Below are 21662 nucleotides of genomic sequence, written 5' to 3' on the forward strand. Positions count from 1 at the left end.
CGGGCTGCAGTGGCCTCTGATGTCTGGTGAGGTCACGTCAAGTTCCAGAATTGGAAGTTCATTACCAAGGCGGCACCCAGTCTTCCTGAGTGGCTGAGATTTGGGCAGAGTTTCATCACAGGTCATTACTTAGCATTGTGCGTGCTGTCTCCTTCACTGCTTTCATTAACAGAGCACCATAAGCGCGCAATGCTGGGCTGTGATGTTGAAATGAAACTCCTCTCTCAGCCCAGTCACTTAGGAAGCCTGGGTCCCGCCTCGGTGATGCCGGGTCAACTTCCAATTCAAGAACTTGACATGACATCAGAGGCCGCTGCAGCCCGGGTCACGTGATGGGGACTGATCGGACAGCGATAGCACCACTCACTGGCAGAATTGGCAACAGAAGCTATTTTGAAAAAGCCTTCTTTCCCAGCTTTAAATCAATATAGCCATTATAAATTGTAGTGCACCACCTCTATAAGGCCTTGTGCCCACAGAGTGTTTATCCTTGCTTTTTTTTTTAATCAATAAAAAGCAAGGAAAAATCATCCCAGCAAAGTCTATGAGAATCGTGACTTGCTGTGCCCACATTGCTTCTTTTTTTCCTTGCTTTTTTTGTGGTTGAAAACTAAAGCAACATGTCATTTGTTTTAGCAGTTTTTCGTGCATTTTTTCCCCAATTAACTTCAATGGAGTCAGTGAAAAAACGCAGGAAAAAACGTGTGTGTGTAATGCCCACGTTGCTTTTTTTCTATGTGCTGTTTGACATCACTGGGGTTTTCTGCAATACACTGTGTGCAGAATTATTAGGCAAATGAGTATTTCTTTTTCGCTCTATTGGGAGACCCAGACAATTGGAGGCATAGCCTATACACCCAATTGGCTGGGTCTCCCAATTAGAGCTAGAAGAAAAGGAATTTACGGTAAGTAAACAAAATTCCCTTCTTTGATCACGTGATACATTTTATACATGTTGTCCTACTCCAAGCTGTATAGGCTTGAGAGCCAACTACCAATTAAGTAAATCAGGTGATGTGCATCTCTGTAATGAGGAGGGGGGTGGTGTAATGACATCAACACTTTATATAAGATGTGCTTAATTATAAGGCAACTTCCTTTCCTTTTGCAAAATGGGTCAGAAGAGAGATTTGACGGGCTCTGAAAAGTACAAAATTGTGAGATGTCTTGCAGAGGGATGCAGCAGTCTTGAAATTGCCAAACCTTTGAAGCGTGATCACCGAAAAATCAAGCGTTTCATGGCAAGTAGCCAACAGGGTCGCAAGAAGCGTGTTGGGCAAAAAAGGCGCAAAGTAACTGCCCATGAATTGAGGAAAATCAAGCGTGAAGCTGCCAAGATGCCATTTGCCACCAGTTTGGCCACATTTCAGAGCTGCAAAGTTACTGGAGTATCAAAAAGCACAAGGTGTGCCATACTCGGGGACATGGCCAAGGTAAGGAAGGCTGAAAAACTACCATCTTTGAACAAGAAACATAAGATAAAACGTCAAGACTGGGCCAAAAAATGTCTTAAGACTGATTTTTCAAAGTTTTTATGGACTGATGAAATGAAAGTGACTCTTGATGGGCCAAATGGATGGGCCAGAGGCTGGATCAGTAAAGGGAAGAGAGCTCCACTCAGACACCAGCAAGGTGGAGGTGGGGTACTGATATGGGCTGGTATCATCAAAGATGAACTTGTGGGACCTTTTCTGGTTGAGGATGGAGTGAAGCTCAACTCTCAGACCTACTGCCAGTTTCTGGAAGACAACTTCTTCAAGCAGTGGTACAGGAAGAAGTCTGTATTGTTCAAGAAAAACATGATTTTCATGCAAGACAATGCTCCATCACATGCATCCAACTACTCCACAGTGTGGCTGGCCAGTAAAGGTCTAAAAGATGAAAAAATAATGACATGGCCCCCTTGTTCACCTGATCTGAACCCCATAGAGAACCTGTGGTCCCTCATAAAATGTGAGATCTAAAGGGAGGAAAGACAGTACACCTCTCGGAACAGTGTCTGGGAGGCTGTGGTGGCTGCTACACGCAATGTTGATCGTAAACAGATCAAGCCACTGACAGAATCTATGGATGGTAGGCTGTTGAGTGTCATCAGAAAGAAAGGTAGCTATATTGGTCACTAATTTTTTGGCGTTTTGTTTTTGCATGTCAGAAATGTTTATTTCTAAATTTTGTGCAGTTATATTTGTTTACCTGGTGAAAATAAACAAGTGAGATGGGAATATATTTGGTTTTTATTAAGTTGCCTAATACTTCTGCACAGTAATAGTTACCTGCACAAAAAAGATATCCTCCTAAGACAGCCAAATCTAAAAAAAAAAACCCACTCCAACTTCCAAAAATATTAAGCTTTCATATTTGAGTCTTTGGGTTGATTGAGAACATAGTTGTTGATCAATAATAAAAAAAAAACCCTCTAAAATACAACTTGCCTAATAATTCTGCACACAGTGTAGAGATGAGTGATCCTGATAGGCAAAGATCGGAAAAAAAATCATAGGATCTTTGGCCGGATCGGGATCGGACATCTGATCATTTACCGCAAAAGATAATTCCAAGGATCCATAAATGATCCGATGGCAAAAACCATCCTCTCTCTGGCCATCACAGCCATATCAAGTTATGGCATGGCTGTGATTGACCACTAAAGAAAAAAGAAGAAAAAAAATGGTTAAAGCAGCATATACTTAGAGTACAGTGCCTGAACCCCCACGGTCGCCATGACATAGAAAAAACATTAAATGTATGTAAAATAGCATGAAAAAACGTATAAAAAAGCACGTTAGTCGAATACATAGGCTAGTGGTGAGTGGATGGGGGGTGGACTCATAACATTACAGAGAACAAGATAAATTGGGACCAAGCTTAGATATAACATCAAAGGTAGTATAGCGTCGGGAGAAAAGCAGTACAAATATTGTATACAGAGAACAACGGTATAAAAATATATTCCACATAGTAATGGATAGACTTAGAGCTCAGTCAAGTTAAAGCTGTATGCACACTATTAGTGAATAGGATTGCACATATTAACTTTTCCATTTTTTTGTATGCTTAAGGTTTTTATAAAATGTTGGCATTCAACTTGGAAGAAAATATTAATACTTTTTAGTACTAATGCATGAATACAACCGCAGGCAGAATTATATAACAGTACATTAGCGTGATTTCACATGACATATAAATGATGTTGGGAGGAATAATACTATTAAATAAACCTTTTTATAATTCAGCATTCAACACTGAATAAATAAAACAGTAGTAGACAATGATGATAATGTCTGAAAACAATAGCGCTATGTGAGCAAAGCATAGTAAATAAATATTAATATTGTCGAGTGGCTAGCTAAAATGATTATTCTAGTTATTGTCCTCCATGCTTCTAGTCATGAGTGGGGCTTTAGTAAGGATTCCTGATAAAACAGGACCCGATAGAAGGATGGGCCAGTGCCTGTAGACAATCTCCTTCATTGTACCCTACTCATGACTTTATGTCCCAATAAACCTGGGTTCCACATCAGCTGGCTCCTTTCTGGAGGTACAGTTTAGGTCAACAATTCAGCTCTAGGTATCTTTTTGACTCTCACATAGCCTTTCGTAATTATTCTATTGCTGTAGCCCTGGTCTCGGAAACTGTGCCCAAGGGCAGCCGACTGAGCCTCAAACCTGTTGGCCGACAAGTAGATCCGTGTCATCCTCAGGAACTGTCTAGTTAGGACCAAGCGAATAGTTGCAGGGGTATGGACAGATGAGGCATGCAGCTGAGCATTGACTGAGGAACACGTCTGTATAGTACGGTCTGGACCAACCTCAATTTTAATGTCCACAAAGTTAATGCTACTACTGCTATGCCTGTGTGTCAATTTGATGTTGAAATTGTTGGTGGTAAGTTGTCCCATGAAGTCCCCCAGCTGCTCCGCCGTGCCCGATCTCTTAAAGGGATATCATTATTAGTATATTTTCCCTGTGACCTAAGACACTCGTCTTTTCAAAATATATCATCCTTAATAGCGAAGCACTATGCTATTTATCCTATGGTGCAAAGGTGTTTTTGCATGTTTTGACTGTTTACATAGGTGCGTTGTCCCCCACATGCATTTTTTAATCACATTTGCCATTTTTATTAGCAGTTTGTGATTTTGAATAAACTTATACACTTTTTTGGTACATTAACTTCTTTGTTTCTCCTGTTTTTGTAATTTGATACTATGGAGTTTGTATCGGCAGTGGATTGACCTTACTGTGGCATCCAATTTTTTGCTATAATGTTCTATACAGTTATGAGGAGTCTGGGTTTCAAAATGCCAAACCGGTATTAGTCCAGAAAGGTTGTCCATCTTTTCCACAATACGTGAATTCAGGAGATAGTTCATGAGTTTATACCGTTTCCTCTCTCCCCCACCCAGCCCCCCAAAACACAAGAGATGTAGCATATTACAATCATAGTGTTCAACAACTAGACTCAATACATGTATATTTCTCCACTACCGCTCTCAACTCCAGCCATGGAGCCCACAGTCTTTCAAATTTAATGGAGTACCTCTTATTTTTTTTTTTTTTTTTTTAAATACACTTTTTATGAGGCAGAGCAAATCATTAATTTTAGGGCTATAATCCTGAATAGTAAGGGAAGCTTCATCTTTCCAGTGAAAGGCTATTTATTTCTTGGCCTGGTAGAACAGTCTTAAAAAAGATACCTGATGCACCTCCTCCACTGGCAAAGTATTAACATAGCCCAACAAACATACAGTAGGATGTGGGGGGACGCAGCAGCCAAATACCCCAGTGATTAGATTTAGCACAGCCAACCACAATTCATGACGTTTATGGCTGTCCCACATTGCATGATATAAATCAGCCTTAGGGAGTCTACACTTGTAGCATAGGAAGTCAGCCTTGTACCCCATATTATATTGCAGCAAAGGTGTATTGCACAGTCTTTGGATCATGTTGTAATGTGACAATCTTTGCACTTCACTCATCGATACCTTAGGGAATGCCGGAAGAATATTTTCCCAGTTATCATCAGCAGTTGGGCCTACATCCCTCTTACATCTAGCTTTTCCTGTGGACCTGCTTCATCAGGCATTTATAGTGAAGTGTAATTCTTCCTTGCGTCAAACCCTCTTTAACAACGTTGCCCAAAAATGCAGCTCTTGATTTGAGGAACTGGGTTTTGTCTGATCTGAAGGGTAAAGGTGTGCCTCAGTTATAAGTACTGATAAAACCTTTTATTCGGACATCTAACTAATTCTGAAGTTCCTCAATTTTTCTGGACAAGCTGTGAAATACACAAAAAAATCTCTATTTTGCCAAAACTTAACACCAGTTTATCAAATTCTGGATAGTTAGATGGGTGAATACTGGGCCCTGTGAGCCCCACTATTGATTTGGCTTTAGACCAATTTTTTTTAATACTTTCAATATTTACCCATGTGGAACCACCACTCCGAAATCCGCCCCTCCAAGGTTTTCACCAGAGTACTTACCCTAAATGTATACCGTAATTCTATCTGATGAAGAAGGTAGCTCCATTCTCTTTGGGTTGCTGCAGATTCTTGGTGTACTCTTCCTCCATATCAGGTCCCTAAAAATACTGTTTAGTTTATAGAAAAGTCATAAGGGAAGCCATAGCGGTGCATTATCAGAGAATCTGAGGCATAAGAATCGTCGTAATGAGATTGGCTCTACCCACAACTGATACTGGTAGTTCACACCAAGCCGTTATCTTGTGTTGAAATTTAGGCTGGGTTCACACATAGCGACAGCGATAACGACGTCGCTGTTACGTCACCATTTTCTGTGACGTAACAGCGACCTAGTAAGTCGCTGTTATGATCGCTGCTTAGCTGTCAAACACAGCGACGCAGCAGCGATCATCACGTCTCTACATGTGCAGAGAGCAGGGAGCTGCGCACACTGCTTAGCGCTTGTTCTCTGCTCTCCTTGCTACAGTACACATGGGGTTAATTACACGATGTGTACTGCAGCTACATGTGCAGGGAGCCGCGCACACTGCTTAGCGCTTGCTCCCTGCTCTCATAGCTACAGTACACTTCGGGTTAATTACACGATGTGTACTGCAGCTACATGTGCAGAGAGCAGGGAGCCGCGCACACTGCTTAGCGCTTGCTCCCTGCTCTCATAGCTACAGTACACATCGGGTTAATTACACAATGTGTACTGCAGCTACATGTGCAGAGAGCAGGGAGCCGCGCACACTGCTTAGCGCTTGCTCCCTGCTCTTATAGCTACAGTACACATCGGGTTAATTACATGATGTGTACTGCAGCTACATGTGCAGGGAGCAGCGCACACTGCTTAGCGCTGGCTCCCTGCACTCCTAGCTACAGTACACATCGGGTTAATTAACCTGATGTGTACTGCAGCTACATGTGCAGAGAGCAGGGAGCCGGCACTGGCAGCGTGAGAGCGGCGGAGGCTGGTAACGAAGGTAAATATCGGGTAACCACCTTGGTTACCCGATGTTTACCTTGGTTACAGCTTACCGCAGCTGCCAGATGCCGGCTCCTGCTCCCTGCTCGCTTCATTTCGTCGCTCTCTCGCTGTCACACACAGCGATGTGTGCGTCACAGCGGGAGAGCGACAATAAAAAAACGAACCAGGGCTGTGTGTAACGAGCAGCGATCTCACAGCAGGGGCCAGATCGCTGCTCAGTGTCACACACAGCGAGATCGCTAATGAAGTCACTGTTGCGTCACCAAAACCGTGACGTAGCAGCGATTTCGGTAGCGATCTCGCTGTGTGTGAAGCACCCCTTTGTTAGGAGTGGGTAAATGTTAAAGGACTCACAATTACACCCAGATAACTAAGCGAGGGAACTATTCTGAGTTATCCAACAGCAGCCAATTCATTAGGTGGCTTCCATCCCACTGTCATAAGTACAGATTTGTTTCAGTTGACAAAGTCCGGACAACGTCCCTTATTTGTTAATGGTTTCCATAGTTATTGCCTATGATGATCAGTTATTAAAAGGAATTTTTCAGCAGGTTTTTGCTACCTCATCTGAGAGCAGCATGATGTGGGCAGAGAGATTCTGAATCTAATAATATATCACTTACATTAATGGCTGCAGCCGTTCTGACATAGTAAAATATATTTTTTTTTTGGATATAGCAGAGCTCTCGGAGCTGTCACCGCCCACACTAGGCTTTCATTGTACATTTCCATAGACAGAAGCTGCTAATCATAGAAGGAGTCGGAGGTGGATGACAGCTCATCTTGCTCCTCAGACCGACAAATGATAAAGCTAAGAGCTTAAACATATGGGACAATGTTCTCCATAGGAAAGCTCTTCCAGTTCTATCAAAGGCTTTGCACACATCTAGGCATGCTATTGCCTTGTAATAGTTAGTTTCTGAAGGGAGTTATATATTTAGGAAAAGCCTGTGAATATTTTGCTTCTATATTTTGACCTATTGGACATTAAAATCAGACTGGTCATGATGAAAACAGATGATATCGCTTGATCTAGCCTATTGACCAATAACATTACTAGGATCTTAATGTGAATTGTGACCAATGAGATAGGACAGTAGGATTCCAGGGAGCGGCAAATCTTTTCCCTCTTTTGAGATCACCACTATACAGGCTTCATTCCTTGACGGCGGTTGTCTACCTTCTTGTAGTGCATTATCAAAAACTTCTAATAGCTGTTAGGATCCCACTATATATTCCTTATAGACTTTTACTTGAAGGCCATCCTCCCATGGGGATTTATTGTTTGATAAGAAGCTCAAGGCATTCTCCATCTATTCTATGCCAGCTAGAGAGGTTCATCTAAAATCTGACAACTTAGAAAAAGAGAAGGGAGAAAAAACCCGTCAAGTTCCTCAATCCAGGGCCATGACTTTATGGTATATAAGGAAGCATAGATACTCCTAAACACCCGGAGTATGTCTGGTGAGGAACAAAGTATCCACCCTGAGGAACCCCTTACCGTATTAATATTTTAAGATGTTTGCTGCGCCTTTTGTTATAGTAGCTAGCATATGACCCACTCTCTTCCCCCTTCTCATAGTAAGTCTGTTTAGTAAAGAATCGTTTGTTTTCTGCTGTGTGATCATGTGCTGTTTTAACTGATTTTGAGAATCGTGAAGTTTTTTTTATTTAGGGTTTCTGATGGATTTTGTATGTATTGCGCTTCCTACAACAAGGTTCTCGACATTTTTTTGGAGGTTGTCTTAACCCCATTAACTTCTTTGATTAGTGACCCCCTCAAGCAGACTTTTATTGTATCCCAGGCCATGGGTAGTGACGTCAACCATCTAATAACCATCAGGAACCTCCATAGTAATTTAAGGATATGACTATCTTCCAGAATAATATGCAGCCAAGAATTACACAGCCGTGGTGCTGGATTGCTCTGTAAAAATCTATTAGGGAAATATGTGATGTCAAGAAGGAAAGATACAGTGTGTTACAATTAAAAAATAGAAATACTGATCAATACATAATTAGAAATGACACTGTATACGCCGGACTAAAGCCATGACGACAATTATTTACAGTCTCTATATAGAAACTATGTCCTCATGTAGTCCTAAATAGAATAAAATGACAGAGACTGTAGTGCTCAGACTGATTGATAATAATGAACTTACCGAAATCTCTCATTGTGATGCTTGCCGATCCGTGCATTGCTGTACAAGTCTGGAAAATGGAGTTTCCTGAATACAGTTAGTTCAATGCAGGAGCATTACCCTGTGTTGTTGTCTTGGTTCATGCTATGAGAACACACAGTGCTCCGGCCGGTAATGTTTCTGAGTCCACAGGCGTTTGACACTTGAATGTGACGGCACTTGTGGAGGCTACGGTGTCCTGAAAGGTCTACACTTCACCTACGCATTTCGATGGAGCTCGGTCCTTCTTAATTAGGGTGTGGTCTGAACCCGAGGTGTAGCCTTACTTATTCTACAAATGATTTCCCCTCATCCTCTTCTTTTTAATTTATTTTAATTTAGCAAGTACTCTTGGAGGCTATTGTCCATTTCCTTAACTATTTGTAGAATCTATAATGCTACATTTTGGGTTCAGGTCACACCATGAGGAAGATGGACCGAGTGCCTTGGAAACACGTAGGTTAATTGTTGGCCTAGTAGGACAGTATAGCCTCCATGAGTGACGTCACGCACAGGCTCATTCAGCTGTATTGACACTCTTTTGGGGCTCAGGAACGATACCGTCCAGAGCGCCCTGTGTACCCATAGTGGAAGCCAAGGCTACTACACTGTGAGGGGACACCCCCGCATCAAACTAACTGTATTCAGGTCTGAGCAAAACAAAAACAACCGTGGGAGGGACAACTGTACACTTTTTACCCTTAAACATAAGCCCAAATTCAATTTTAACATTGTGACCTTGCCATAATCCGTGTACTCAAAGGGACCTGGGCTGATGTTAAGGTACCTTCACACTTTAGCGATGCAGCAGCGATCCGACCAGCGATCTGACCTGGTCAGGATCGCTGCTGCATTGCTACATGGTCGCTGGTGAGCTGTCAAACAGGCAGATCTCACCAGCGACCAGCCCCCAGCCAGCAGCGACGTGCAAGCGACGCTGCGCTTGCACGGAGCCGGCGTCTGGAAGCTGCGGACACTGGTAACTAAGGTAAACATCGGGTATGGTTACCCGATGTTTACCTTAGTTACCAGCTCACACCGCTTAACTTAGCGTGTGCAGGGAGCAGGAGCCGGCACTGGCAGCGTGAGAGCTGCGGAGGCTGGTAACGAAGGTAAATATCGGGTAACCACCTTGGTTATCCGATGTTTACCTTGGTTACAGCTTACCGCAGGCTGTCAGATGCCGGCTCCTGGTCCCTGCACATTCAGGATTGTTGCTCTCTCGCTGTCACACACAGCGATGTGTGCTTATCAGCGGGAGAGCAACAATAAAAAAACGAACCAGGGCTGTGTGTAACGAGCAGCGATCTCACAGCAGGGGCCAGATCGCTGCTCTGTGTCACACACAGCGAGATCGCTAATGAGGTCACAACAAACGTGACTCAGCAGCGATCTCAGTAGCGATCTCGCTGTGTGTGAAGTACCCCTTAGAATCTTAGATGTTACAGATGTATGCAGTGGGGTGGGGAGAGACCAGGCTCCTCTCAAGCTTCCAGCTCTCTAGTCTACTTTGTGAGCCTTTATATACACTTAATGTTTTAGGTATCAAAGTATCAATGCACCCTTCAAGGGAGAGGAGGAGAGAAAGAGATTAGAAAAAAGTGGGGTTGGGGAAGAAACCAGTGTCTCCGTCAACTCTGCTCTCAAATTCCTTTCATTTTGATCCAACCAGGAGAGGGCATCTTTGGGACAGCCATGAATGTCATGTGCATTGCCTAATTTCTCAAGCGAGCAGGTTAGAGTAAGAGGTTCCCAACAATCTCAGACACTTTTTAATGTCAAGCAGTTGTGCCCTTCTCTTCTGCAAATCAGCAGATTAGTATGGCAACAAGGAGATCCTTTGGCAATTTATGCAACGCACAGGATTGTTTCTGATATTTCTTAGGATGCTGTCGGGATCCCTGTAAGGGTATTTTCACACTTGCGTTTTTTTCCTTCCGTCACAATCCACCTTTTTGGATTTTGGAAAACAGCGGAATCTGTTAACGGATTCCGCTGTTTCCCATAGACTTGTATGGATGACAGATTGCCAAAAGGACCTGCGTTGCTTCCGCTGGGCGACGCTCCGTTGCTTCCGCCCAGCGGGAGGAACGCAGCATGTAACGTTTTTTTGAGCAGTGGAATCCTCAGGATTTCACTGCGCATGCTCTCTCTGGCTCCCTGCACCCGTAACCAAGGTAAATATCGGGTAACCAAGCAAAGTGCTTTGCCTAGTTATACCCGATATTTACCCTGGGTACGTGTGCAGAGAGCCCGACACTTCCCCGCTTGGCTCCGCCCCCTCCCGCACTCCACTTTGCATGTATACACACACACTCACCTGTCCTCAGCGCCATGGCCCGCTCAGCTCCACCCACCCCGCACTCCACCCCCGCACACATTCTCGGCGGCCGAGCGATCAGCTGATCACCCGGCGGCCGGCTACTGGGAGCGATCAGCTGATCACCCGGCGGCCGGCTACTGGGAGCGATCAGCTGATCACCCGGCGGCCGGCTACAGGGAGAGATCAGCTGATCACCCGGCGGCCAGCTACTGGGAGCGATCAGCTGATCGTTCACAATAGTCTGCCACCAGTAAACTGTAAAAAAAAAAAATCAAAACGGATTCCGTTGTTTGCAGCATCCGTTGTGCCACTATATGCAACACATCCGTTGCATCCGTCACACAACGCAATGCAACGGATACCGTTCAACGCAAGTGTGAAACTAGCCTAATGGAGTACAGTATCTTGACCAGAACTCCCCAGGGAGGACTTCCTGGATGTAGGGGCCTGGTTTTTACCTGGTGTGCTCTTTCTACTGCAAAGAGGGGGTTATGGGTGTACTTCCCGTACAAGTTTAAATAACTAGGATTCACAAAAATTCTGTGGCCTTTCCCCTTCAGTGTGTTTTCAGGAACCACCACAATTCTGAGATTATTCCTGTGAGGCGATTCTCTGTGTCATCCTGCTTAAGGCTAGGTTCACATTTCTGTTGTTTTGCATCAGTCACATGTGTTGCTTGACGCATGTGACTGATGCGTTATATATCGGATGACAAAGAACAGAAATCATTGTCGGACTCCGTTGTTTGCGGGGGGCGGAGCGCGAGGGGGGCCGTGGCGCTGAGGACGTCAGTGCCGCGGGGACTGCAGGGCTGGTGACAAGTGTGTGTGTGTGTGTGTGTACGCACACATGCGGAGTGCGGGAGGGGGCGGAGCCGAAGGGGGAAGTGTCGGCCTCCTTGCACACGTATCCAGGGTAAATATCGGGTAACTAAAAGCAAAGCACTTTTTGCTTGGTTACCCGATATTTATCTTGGATACCAGCGTACACCGATTAGCGCTGGCTCCCTGCACAGGTAACCAGTGTAAATATCGGGTAACTAACCAAAGCGCATTGCTTGGTTACCCGATGGGTATCCTGGTTACGGGTGCAGGGAGCCAGAGAGACAATGCGCAGCAAAATCCTACGGATTCCGCTGCTCAAAAAACGTTACAGGCTGCGTTGCTCCCGCCCGGCGGTCAGTTAAAAAACGACTGACCGCGACGCAGTGGATGCAACGCAGCATCATCACTCGCAATCCGTCACTAATAGAAGTCTATGGGGAAAAACTGGATTCCTGCAAAATATTTTGCAGAATACCGTAATTCCTCAAGGCGACGGATTGTGACTGATGCAAAACAACGGAAGTGTGAACCTAGCCTAAGGCGTAATGTATCCAATAGCCTGTGGTGCTGCTGCACATCTCTTCTTTATCGGGAGTACAACTTTCTCCAGCTCATTAACCCTTTCCTCTATAGCTGTGATTCCCTGTGAGATATTTCGGAGGTCCTTTCTAACCTCCGATATGTCCTCCTTAATGCTCCACATCTGTAGCGTTTTGTGCTGTCTTGTGATGAAAAAAAGGACATTAAAACTGTTTTATTTGTATTGCTGTGGAATGTGCCAGGGCTTGGTTTAATAATAGGAAAATATAAAAATACCTTTCTTTATTAAATGTCATCTTGTCTCTAGGTATGTGCCTGCCAAGTGCGAGCAACAGGAAAAATGTATGCTTGTAAGAAACTGGAGAAGAAACGGATTAAAAAAAGGAAAGGAGAGTCCATGGCCTTAAATGAGAAACAGATCCTAGAGAGAGTCAACAGCAGGTTTGTAGTAAGTACAGATCCATCTGTAGGGCCAGGGGAGGGCGATGGTAGCAGTACGTGACAAGGTGTTATTCCAGTTGTTGCCTTAAGTCATCCATACACTTAAAGGGTTATTCACAAAATCATAAGGTGTTCTTAGTTTTCTGTATATGCAGAATAATCATATATTTTTCCTATTCCTCATAATTTTTTTTACACAAAGTATCTACAGAATGGATTTCTGCTCCAATATTAAGTAAAAGGAAATTGTTAAATATCAGGACAAATACCGTATTTTCCGGCGTATAAGACGACTGGGTGTATAAGACGACCCCCAACTTTTCCAGTTAAAATATAGAGTTTGGGAGATATCATATGTACTCAAGTGTAAGCCGACCCGATTAATGTCCCCATTGTTTAGTGACATCCCCTGCTGTAATGTCCCGTGCAGTAAAGAGCCATTTTTTTAATAATGCCCTCCTGCTGTAATGTCCCCATTGTAATGTGCCCTGTCCTTAGTGCCCCATGCAGTAATGTCTCCATTATTTAATAATGCCCTCCTGCTGCTTCCCTTCTGTCTCCTATCATGCAGTTGTTTACGCACAATAAAAATATTCTCACCTGTCCTCCATGCCCACGCTGCCTCCAGCTGTTTCTTGCAGTCCTCAGGCACACAGACCCCTCCCTGATAGTGTTCGGTGTACGGAGCGGCCGCTGCAGGATGTCGTCATGGCTTCACTACAGTTGAATACTTTATGGCGCCACAAAGCATTCAACTGCAGTAAAGCGCATCCAATACACAGGGCCGCCGCCACTGCTGCTGTCAGCGGTTTACTGCAGTTCAATGCTTTGTGGCGCCGTAAAGTATTCAACTGTGGTAAAGCCATGATGACATCCTGCAGCAGCCGCTCCGTGCTTGGACGCTATCATGGAGGGGTCTGTGTGCCTGCGGACTGCAAGAAGCAGCTGGAGGCTCCGCGGGCACGGAGGAGAGGTGAGATTATCATTTATTGGGTGTAAAGTGATGACACCCGGCGTATAAGACGACCCCCGACTTCTGAGAAGATTTTCAGGGGTTAAAATGTCATCTTATACACTGGAAAATACAGTAATAACGTATTTTATTATCTAAAATGATGTATTAAAAGGGTAAACAGATGGTTTTGGTGTTAGGATATGAAATAAAAGAAAAACCATCAACGTTTGAATGTAACACTCCAAATAGTGACCTTCTCTTTCAACTGCAGCACTGATTCTAGCACCCCTGCTGTTGATGGATCCAGTGTAAAGATAGTGGACACCATTGGCCCACATGTCCAGACCACTTAAGATTGTGACCATGGTTAGCTCAAATGTATATTTAGGGGATTCTTACATACTGAATCCATGTCAGCTGGGCATATTTAAGTGAGTTGCTGCAGTAATTTAAAAAAATAAAAATGGGAGTTTGGGTCGTCTTTTCCAGTATAAACTAGTTTGACATTTTAGAGATGTCATCAAAAAGTGGATGATCTTGATTGAAATGGGAAAATTTGCATGTACTAACTTCTCTCTATATTCGTATACACGTCACTGAGACGATCCACAAGCATAGATCTTACAGTACATGTAATAAACCAGCTAGGATATTTCTGAAGAATAAAAAGTGGAATACTTATCCTGTCCCATTCACACTGCAGGTCAGTCTGGCCTATTCATATGAAACAAAAGATGCTCTGTGTCTGGTGCTAACACTAATGAATGGCGGAGATCTGAAGTTTCACATTTATCACATGGGGGAAGCTGGATTTGATCTGGAGCGAGCAGTATTTTATGCTGCAGAAATCTGCTGCGGACTTCAGGATCTACATGAAGAAAGAATAGTGTATAGGTAATCATATGATCCTTTTATACAATCACATAAATCCGCCTGTCTTAGTTCGCTGTCTGGATGTCTTGGAATGTACGGATTCTCCTTGTGATGATTCCGCTGGTAGGAGTCTTTAAAGGGAACCTGTCACCGCAGCGGCCACCACCAGTGGGCTCTTATATACAGAATTCTAACATGCTGTATATAAGAGCCCAGGCCTCTGTGTAAAACAAAAAAAAAACACTTTATAATACTCACCTAACTGTCAGGCTGCGGTGGATTCTAGTCAGATGGGCGTCTCTGGTGTCGGCGCCTCCGCTTTCGGCCATCTTCGTCCTCCTTCTGAAGCCTGTATGCATGACGCGTCCTACGTCATACACACTCACCGGTCCCGCGCAGGAGCACTACAATACTTTGATCTGCCCTGCTCAGGGCAGATCAAAGTGTGCCTCAATGCCGACGCGTGTGCAGGATGATAAAGATGGCGCCGGCACCAGACAACGGAGACGCCCATCTGGCTAGAATCCAGCACAGCGCGACTGTTAGCTGAGTCATATAAAGTGTTTGTTTTACACAGCGGCCTGGGCTCTTATATACAGCATGTTAGAATGCTATATATCAGAGCCCACTGGTGGTGGCTGCCGCTTATAGGCCGAAAAAATTGTTGACAGGTTCCCTTTAAGGACTGGCCAGTCATAACCTGGGATCTGTGACTTCTGTTTTATCTACACTACATAAAGGGAATATGCGGTAGTCTGAGACACACCCCCTGTCCCAGCATTGCTCCCCCCCCCACTTCTTCACAGCTCCATCTATTGTGGTTGACTGCAATATATACATATACAGTATAGACCTATAGTCTGTAAAGGAGTTATCAGAAAACTTCCACACATCTAGTAGGGCAAGTGAATATTAAGGAATGTTCACTTGTTGCTTTACTGCAGCTTTTTATTCTGCACCTAAAACCAGAGTGTTGGCAGGAAAAACGCTGAGCACAAAAGCTTAATTTTTGCATTTTTCCCCTTTCATTTCAGTGTGTGAAAAGTGCTGAAATAATTGATATGCTGCAAAAAATAGGGCTCCAACTATGCCAAAGAAATAAATCGCATGCTTGAGATTTTAGAAATCTCAATAATTTGGTCCATGTTTTGCGTACAAAATACACTGCGTAAAATATTTTTGCAGAAATTCTACACGTAAACATACCCCTGCGTATTCCGGGTTTTGGGGGGCAGTTTATTCTCTTTTTATGTACTGCTAGTGTTCAAGATTTTTAAATGGAGCAGCCTCAAAACGCCCCATACAATACTGTGAGCCATACCTCCTTCGTAATGACCATAACAACTAGTACTAAACAGAAAGGTCCATATCACTGCAGCTATGGCGGACGCTAAAAGGATGGTAAAATACTGAATAATCAGGGTAGCAGCGGAAATAAAGTAAGAGCAAAAACTTTGATTCTGGTGATAAACCCTCCTAAATTCAGCGTCAGGGCATTTTTTAAATATGATTGTGTTCAGTAGCATTTGTCCAAGCATTGACGAGGCTATTTTGGAAGGACTGAGGAAGAGCTCCCTGAACAGAAGACGGAGATATCCAAGAATTAGTGATGCTTAATAGTAACAATAATGCTGTACATAAACACTTATATGCTCTCTTTAATCGCTTATGTCATGACCGTAACTCATTAATGTAAACCTTCATTTTAATACTTCCCGAACGTTAGACTCGTTTGGTGAACTTTTTAATTAGTTTATGTACAATTTTGCCACTTGAGTACAATAAATGGTGATTTGTTTTGTTGTTGCTTTGTTAATCGGTCAAAACAATTTATTTTGCAGAGATTTAAAACCCGAAAATATTTTGCTGGATGATCATGGTAAGAATAAGTATACTATTTGCTGCTAGGGGAACATCCGCCCAAACGTATGGCTTGACATACTGTAAAACAGTGGTACCCAACCAATCTTGAGAGCCACACTCTGCTCTGAGAAAGGGTCAGAAATCACATCCAGACTCCCCTGAGAATTGAGATCCAGTTCCCGTCCACCCTCACATTAGTGACCCCCAGAGCATCCATTACTGGTATAATGAGAGTCAAGGCTTCTCCACAGATCATGGGCCTGCAAGCCACATATGAGCCACCTCTACAATAGACACACATCAGAATATTAGAACGATTAATAGCTGTGACATTATTTTGAGATCAAATTCACATTTGGAATGATTACTGACTGATTTCCAATAAGTAAAATCTCTTAATAATGCTGAATGTAATGGAAATTGGTGGCAAACAATGTTGTTATACTCCATTACATATCAATGACCTTTGAAAAGCTCCATTCTTGGTAGATTTGCCTTTCTAGACTGTACGTATATTGGCAGGAAGGTTGTGTACCAGTTGATTACCTGACCATCCATGTTTTGTCTTGCTGCTGTAGGACACATACGAATCTCAGATCTTGGACTTGCGGTGCACATTCCGGAGGGAGAGACCATTAAAGGACGAGTAGGAACTGTAGGATATATGGGTGAGAAAAAGACACTGAATTATGGTGAGCTGGATGACTTGGAGAGTTACACTCACACATCTTTCTCTGTTAGCACCAGAAGTGGTGAGGAATGAGCGCTACACCTTCAGCCCAGACTGGTGGGCACTGGGATGTCTTCTGTATGAGATGATTGAAGGACAGTCTCCGTTTCAGCAGAGGAGGAGAAAGATAAAGCGTGAGGAGGTGGAGAGACTTGTAAAGGAGGGCCAAGAAGAATATTCTACTAAGTTTTCCCCAGACGCAAAGTCTCTATGTACTATGGTGAGTACATTATTGGTAGTAGATCCTAGCCAGAAATGACCTGATTGTCAGCCTCTTGACTATTAACCTTTCTTTGTCGCTCTATTGGGAGACCCAGACAATTGGGTGTATAGGCTATGCCTCCGGAGGCAGCACAAAGTATTACACTCAAAAGTGTTAAGCCCCTCCCCTTCTGCCTATACACCCCCCGTGCTCCCACGGGCTCCTCAGTTTTTATGCTTTGTGCGAAGGAGGCAGACATGCACAGCACAGCTCCACAGATTGGTCAGCAGCAGCTGCTGACCAGGTCGGATGGAAGAAAAGTGGGCCCATATAGGGCCCCCAGCATGCTCCCTTCTCACCCCACTCTTGTCGGCGGTGTTGTTAAGGTTGAGGTATCCATTGCGGGTACGGAGGCTGGAGCCCACATGCTGCTTTCCTTCCCCATCCCCCTCAGGGCTCTGGGTGAAGTGGGATCCTATCGGTCTCCAGGCACTGAGACCGTGCTTCATCCACAACTCCTGTGGAGACTGCTGGATAGGAGCCGGGTTCCGTTCAGGGACATGGCCCTGCATCTTGAAGGTACTCTGTATCCCTGTAGGGACCGCGCACGGCAACACCTCAGCTTTGCTGGGTGTGCTAGTGCACCGGGGACCGCGGCGCTGACCGGGTCTATATGTGCCATTACACACTCAGCGTCGCTGAGTGTGTTTATATGTAGGGGCTACCGCGCTAACCGCCGCTGCCATGTGAAACTGCGGCGCGGCTGGGACTTGTAGTTCGCCGGGGACTTCGCCGTCGGCCGCGCTTTTACGGCGGCGACGCTTATACTCGAGTCCCCGGCTTTCTTGCGGCCTAGCTTCCTTTTTCCCGCCCTCAGCCCTGACAGGCAGGGGAAGGGCGGGACGCTGCACGGAAGAGAGGGACAAACGAGCAGCATGAGGGCTGGAGCATGCTTTGCATACTCCACTCCCCTCACTGTGCACTGTGTGAGACGCCCACGGCTCCCTCCTCTCGTCAGGACGCCGCAGCCATTTCCTGTCAGCTCCTCCGACGCTGCAGAGAGGGACAAACCCTGGGAAACCCAGACACGGTCTCTGGTGGCCTCACAACCGCTTTAGGCGGCTGGTAAGCAGCACCTGTGGTGTTAGCCCCATGGTGCTGTAGTGTATTGATACATTCTGTGTTATCACTATATACTTTACACTGTATGAGCACAGTTCATTATGGCTATTTACCCTTTTGTGTTAATCAGGGAAAACAATAGCATGGCGCCCACAAAGACAGGGGTGCCAAAAAACAGGATTATTATGCTGCCTGCGCCGCTTGTACGACTCAGCTGCCGGCAGGTTCCATTGACCCTCATTGTGTGCAATGTGTGGCCCCTGTGACTCTCTTCTTCAGCCAGAGCATCTGCTAAGAGGGGCCCAGGGGGAGACACCTGTTGACACGGTCCTTAGTGACGGGGATGGAGTTTGCAAAACTCTCTGAGACTATGGCTGAGATACTAGAAGCCTTGCAGTCCAGGCCGGTATCTCAGCAAAGGGACTCTGTTGAATCATTGTTCCCTGGCCCCCCTCAATTGGACCAACAATGTCCTCCCGGGATACATTCCAGGCTGAGGGTTCTGACTTAGACCCCAGCCCCAGACCGACTAAGCGGGCTCGCTTAGAATTTCCCTCGACATCATGTTGTTCAGGGTCTCAGCGGGGGGAATCTCCGGTTGATGATGCGGAGACAGCTGATCAGGATTCTGATCCTGAGGGCGCTCTCAATCGTAATACTCCAGACGGGGACGCCATAGTGAACGATCTTATTGCGTCCATCAATCAAATGCTGGATATTTCTCCCTCAGCTCCTCCGGCGGAGGAGTCAGATTATCAGCAGGAGTAATTCCGCTTCAGGTTCCCCAAGCGTACACAGAGTATGTTTCTAGACCATTCCAGAGAGGCAGTCCAGAATCACCATGCTTGTCCAGATAAGCGTTTTTTCTTAGCGCCTTAAGGATACACGTTGTCCTTTTCCACCTGACGTGGTTAAAGGTTGGACTCAGTGTCTCAGAGTGGACCCTCCAATCTCACAGACTGGCGGCTAGATCATTACTTGCAGTGGAAGATGGAGCCTCGCTCAAAGATGCCACTGACGGGCAGATGGAGCTCTGGTTGAAATCCATCTATGAAGCTATCGGAGCTTCTTTTGTCCCAGCATTCGCAGCCGTATGGGCGCTACAAGCTATCTCAGCAGGTCAAGCGCAAATTGAAGCAGCCACATGCACGGCCGCGCCACAAGTGGCATCCATTACCTCCCAAACCTCGGCAACGCTATTAGTGCTGTCCTGGACTCTGCGAGCTGAACGGCGGTTGCGGCCGCCAATTCGGTGGTACTCCGCAGGGCCTTATGGCTACGGGAATGGAAGGCAGATTCTGCTTCCAAAAAAGCGCTTAACCAGTTTGCCAATTTGTGGCGACAGGTTGTTTGGCGAGCGTCTGGATGAAGTCATCAAACAATCCAAGGGAAAGGATACATCCTTACCCCAGTCCCAACCAAACATATCCCAACAGAGGAGAGGGCAGTCGAGGTTTCGCTCCTCTAGGGGCGCGGGCAGGTCCCAATTCTCCTCGTCCACAAGGTCTCAGAAAGACAAAGGAGCTCTGATGCATGGCGGTCTAAGTCACGTCCTAAACAGACCACCGGGGGCGCCGCTAACAAAGCGGCTTCCTCATGACTTTCGGCCTCCGCTAGTAGCATCCTCGGTCGGTGGCAGGCTCTCCCGCTTTTGCGACACCGGGCTGCCACAAATAAAAGACCGCTGGGTGAGAGTTATTCTGTCTCACGGTTACGAGATAGTTTACCTCTCGTCCCCCGACTCGATTCTTCAGGTCATCCCCGCCTCCCGAGCGAGCCGAGGCTCCTCTGCAGGCGCGGCGCACTCTGACGGCTGAAGGAGTGGTGATCCCTGTTCCTCTTCAGCAACAGAGCCACGGTTTTTACTCCAACTTGTTGGTGGTCTCAAAGAAGGACGGGTCTTTCCGCCCGGTCCTGGACCTGAAACTGCTCAACAGACGGGTAAAAACCAGGCGGTTCCGGATGGAATCCCTCCGCTCCGTCATCGCCTCCAATGTCCCAAGTAGATTTCCTTGCATCAATCGATATCAAAAATGCTTATCCCCATGTACCGATTGCTCCAGAGCACCAGCGCTTCTTGCGCTTCGCCATAGGACACGACTACCTGCAATTCGTGGCACTGCCGTTCGGTCTGGCAACAGCCCCACGGGTTTTTACCAAGGTGATGGCTACTGTAGTAGCGCTCCTACACTCCCTGGGTCACTCGGTGATCCAGTATTTGGACGATCTGCTGATCAAGGCACCCTCTCTAGAGGCATGCCAACGCAGCCTTGACGCTACCCTGGAGACTCTCCAGGGTTTCGGGTGGATCATCAATTTTCCAAAGTCAAATCTGACACCGGCCCAATCGCTGACATATCTTGGCACGAAGTTTCATACTCTCAGCGATAGTGAAGCTTCCGCTGATCAAACAGCAGTCACTACGGAAAGGGGTACAATCTCTCCTTCAAGGCCAGTCACACCCCGTGAGGCGCCTCACGCACTTCCTGGGGAAGATGGTGACAGCAATGGAGGCAGTCCCTTTCGCGCAATTTCACCTGCGTCCCCTTCAATGGGACATCCTATGCAAATGGGACAGGAAGCCGACGTCCCTCGTCAGGACCGTCTCCCTCTCTCAGACGACCAAAGCTTCCCTTCGGTGGTGGCTTATTCCCACTTCATTAGCGAAGGGGAAATCTTTCCTACCCCCATCCTGGGAAGTAGTCACGACGGACGCGAGTCTGTCAGGGTGGGGAGCGGTTTTTCTCCACCACAGGGCTTAGGGTACGTGGACCCAGCAAGAGTCCTCGCTTCAGATCAATGTTCTGGAAATACGGGCAGTGTATCTTGCCCTGAAAGCTTTCCAGCAGTGGCTGGAAGGCAAGCAGATCAGAATTCAGTCGGACAATTCCACAGTGGTGGCATACATCAGCCAGCAAGGCGGCACACGCAGTCGGCAAGCCTCCCAGGAAGTCCGGCGGATTTTGATGTGGATGGAAGCCACGGCCTCCACCATCTCTGCAGTTCACATTCCAGGCGTGGAAAACTGGGAAGCGGATTATCTCAGTCGCCAGGGCATGGACACAGGGGAATGGTCCCTTCACCCGGGCATGTTTCAGGAGATCTGTTGCCGCTGGGGGGTGCCGGACGTCGACTTCATGGCGTCCC

At 45.9% G+C, this 21662-nt stretch overlaps 1 protein-coding gene across 1 annotated transcript in view; it reads left to right on the forward strand.

Annotated features, from left to right (window-relative positions):
* GRK6 (G protein-coupled receptor kinase 6) overlaps nucleotides 1-21662 on the forward strand; it is a 109424-nt gene that overhangs the window by 43642 nt on the left and 44120 nt on the right. Inside the window, exons 8-12 of the mRNA XM_075344514.1 lie at nucleotides 12637-12777; nucleotides 14429-14619; nucleotides 16440-16477; nucleotides 17040-17129; nucleotides 17203-17411. Coding sequence (XP_075200629.1) covers nucleotides 12637-12777; nucleotides 14429-14619; nucleotides 16440-16477; nucleotides 17040-17129; nucleotides 17203-17411 — 669 coding nt within the window. The remainder of the gene's footprint in view (nucleotides 1-12636; nucleotides 12778-14428; nucleotides 14620-16439; nucleotides 16478-17039; nucleotides 17130-17202; nucleotides 17412-21662) is intronic.

The sequence above is a fragment of the Anomaloglossus baeobatrachus genome, chromosome 4 (genome assembly GCF_048569485.1).
Source record: "Anomaloglossus baeobatrachus isolate aAnoBae1 chromosome 4, aAnoBae1.hap1, whole genome shotgun sequence".
NCBI lineage: Eukaryota > Metazoa > Chordata > Amphibia > Anura > Aromobatidae > Anomaloglossus > Anomaloglossus baeobatrachus.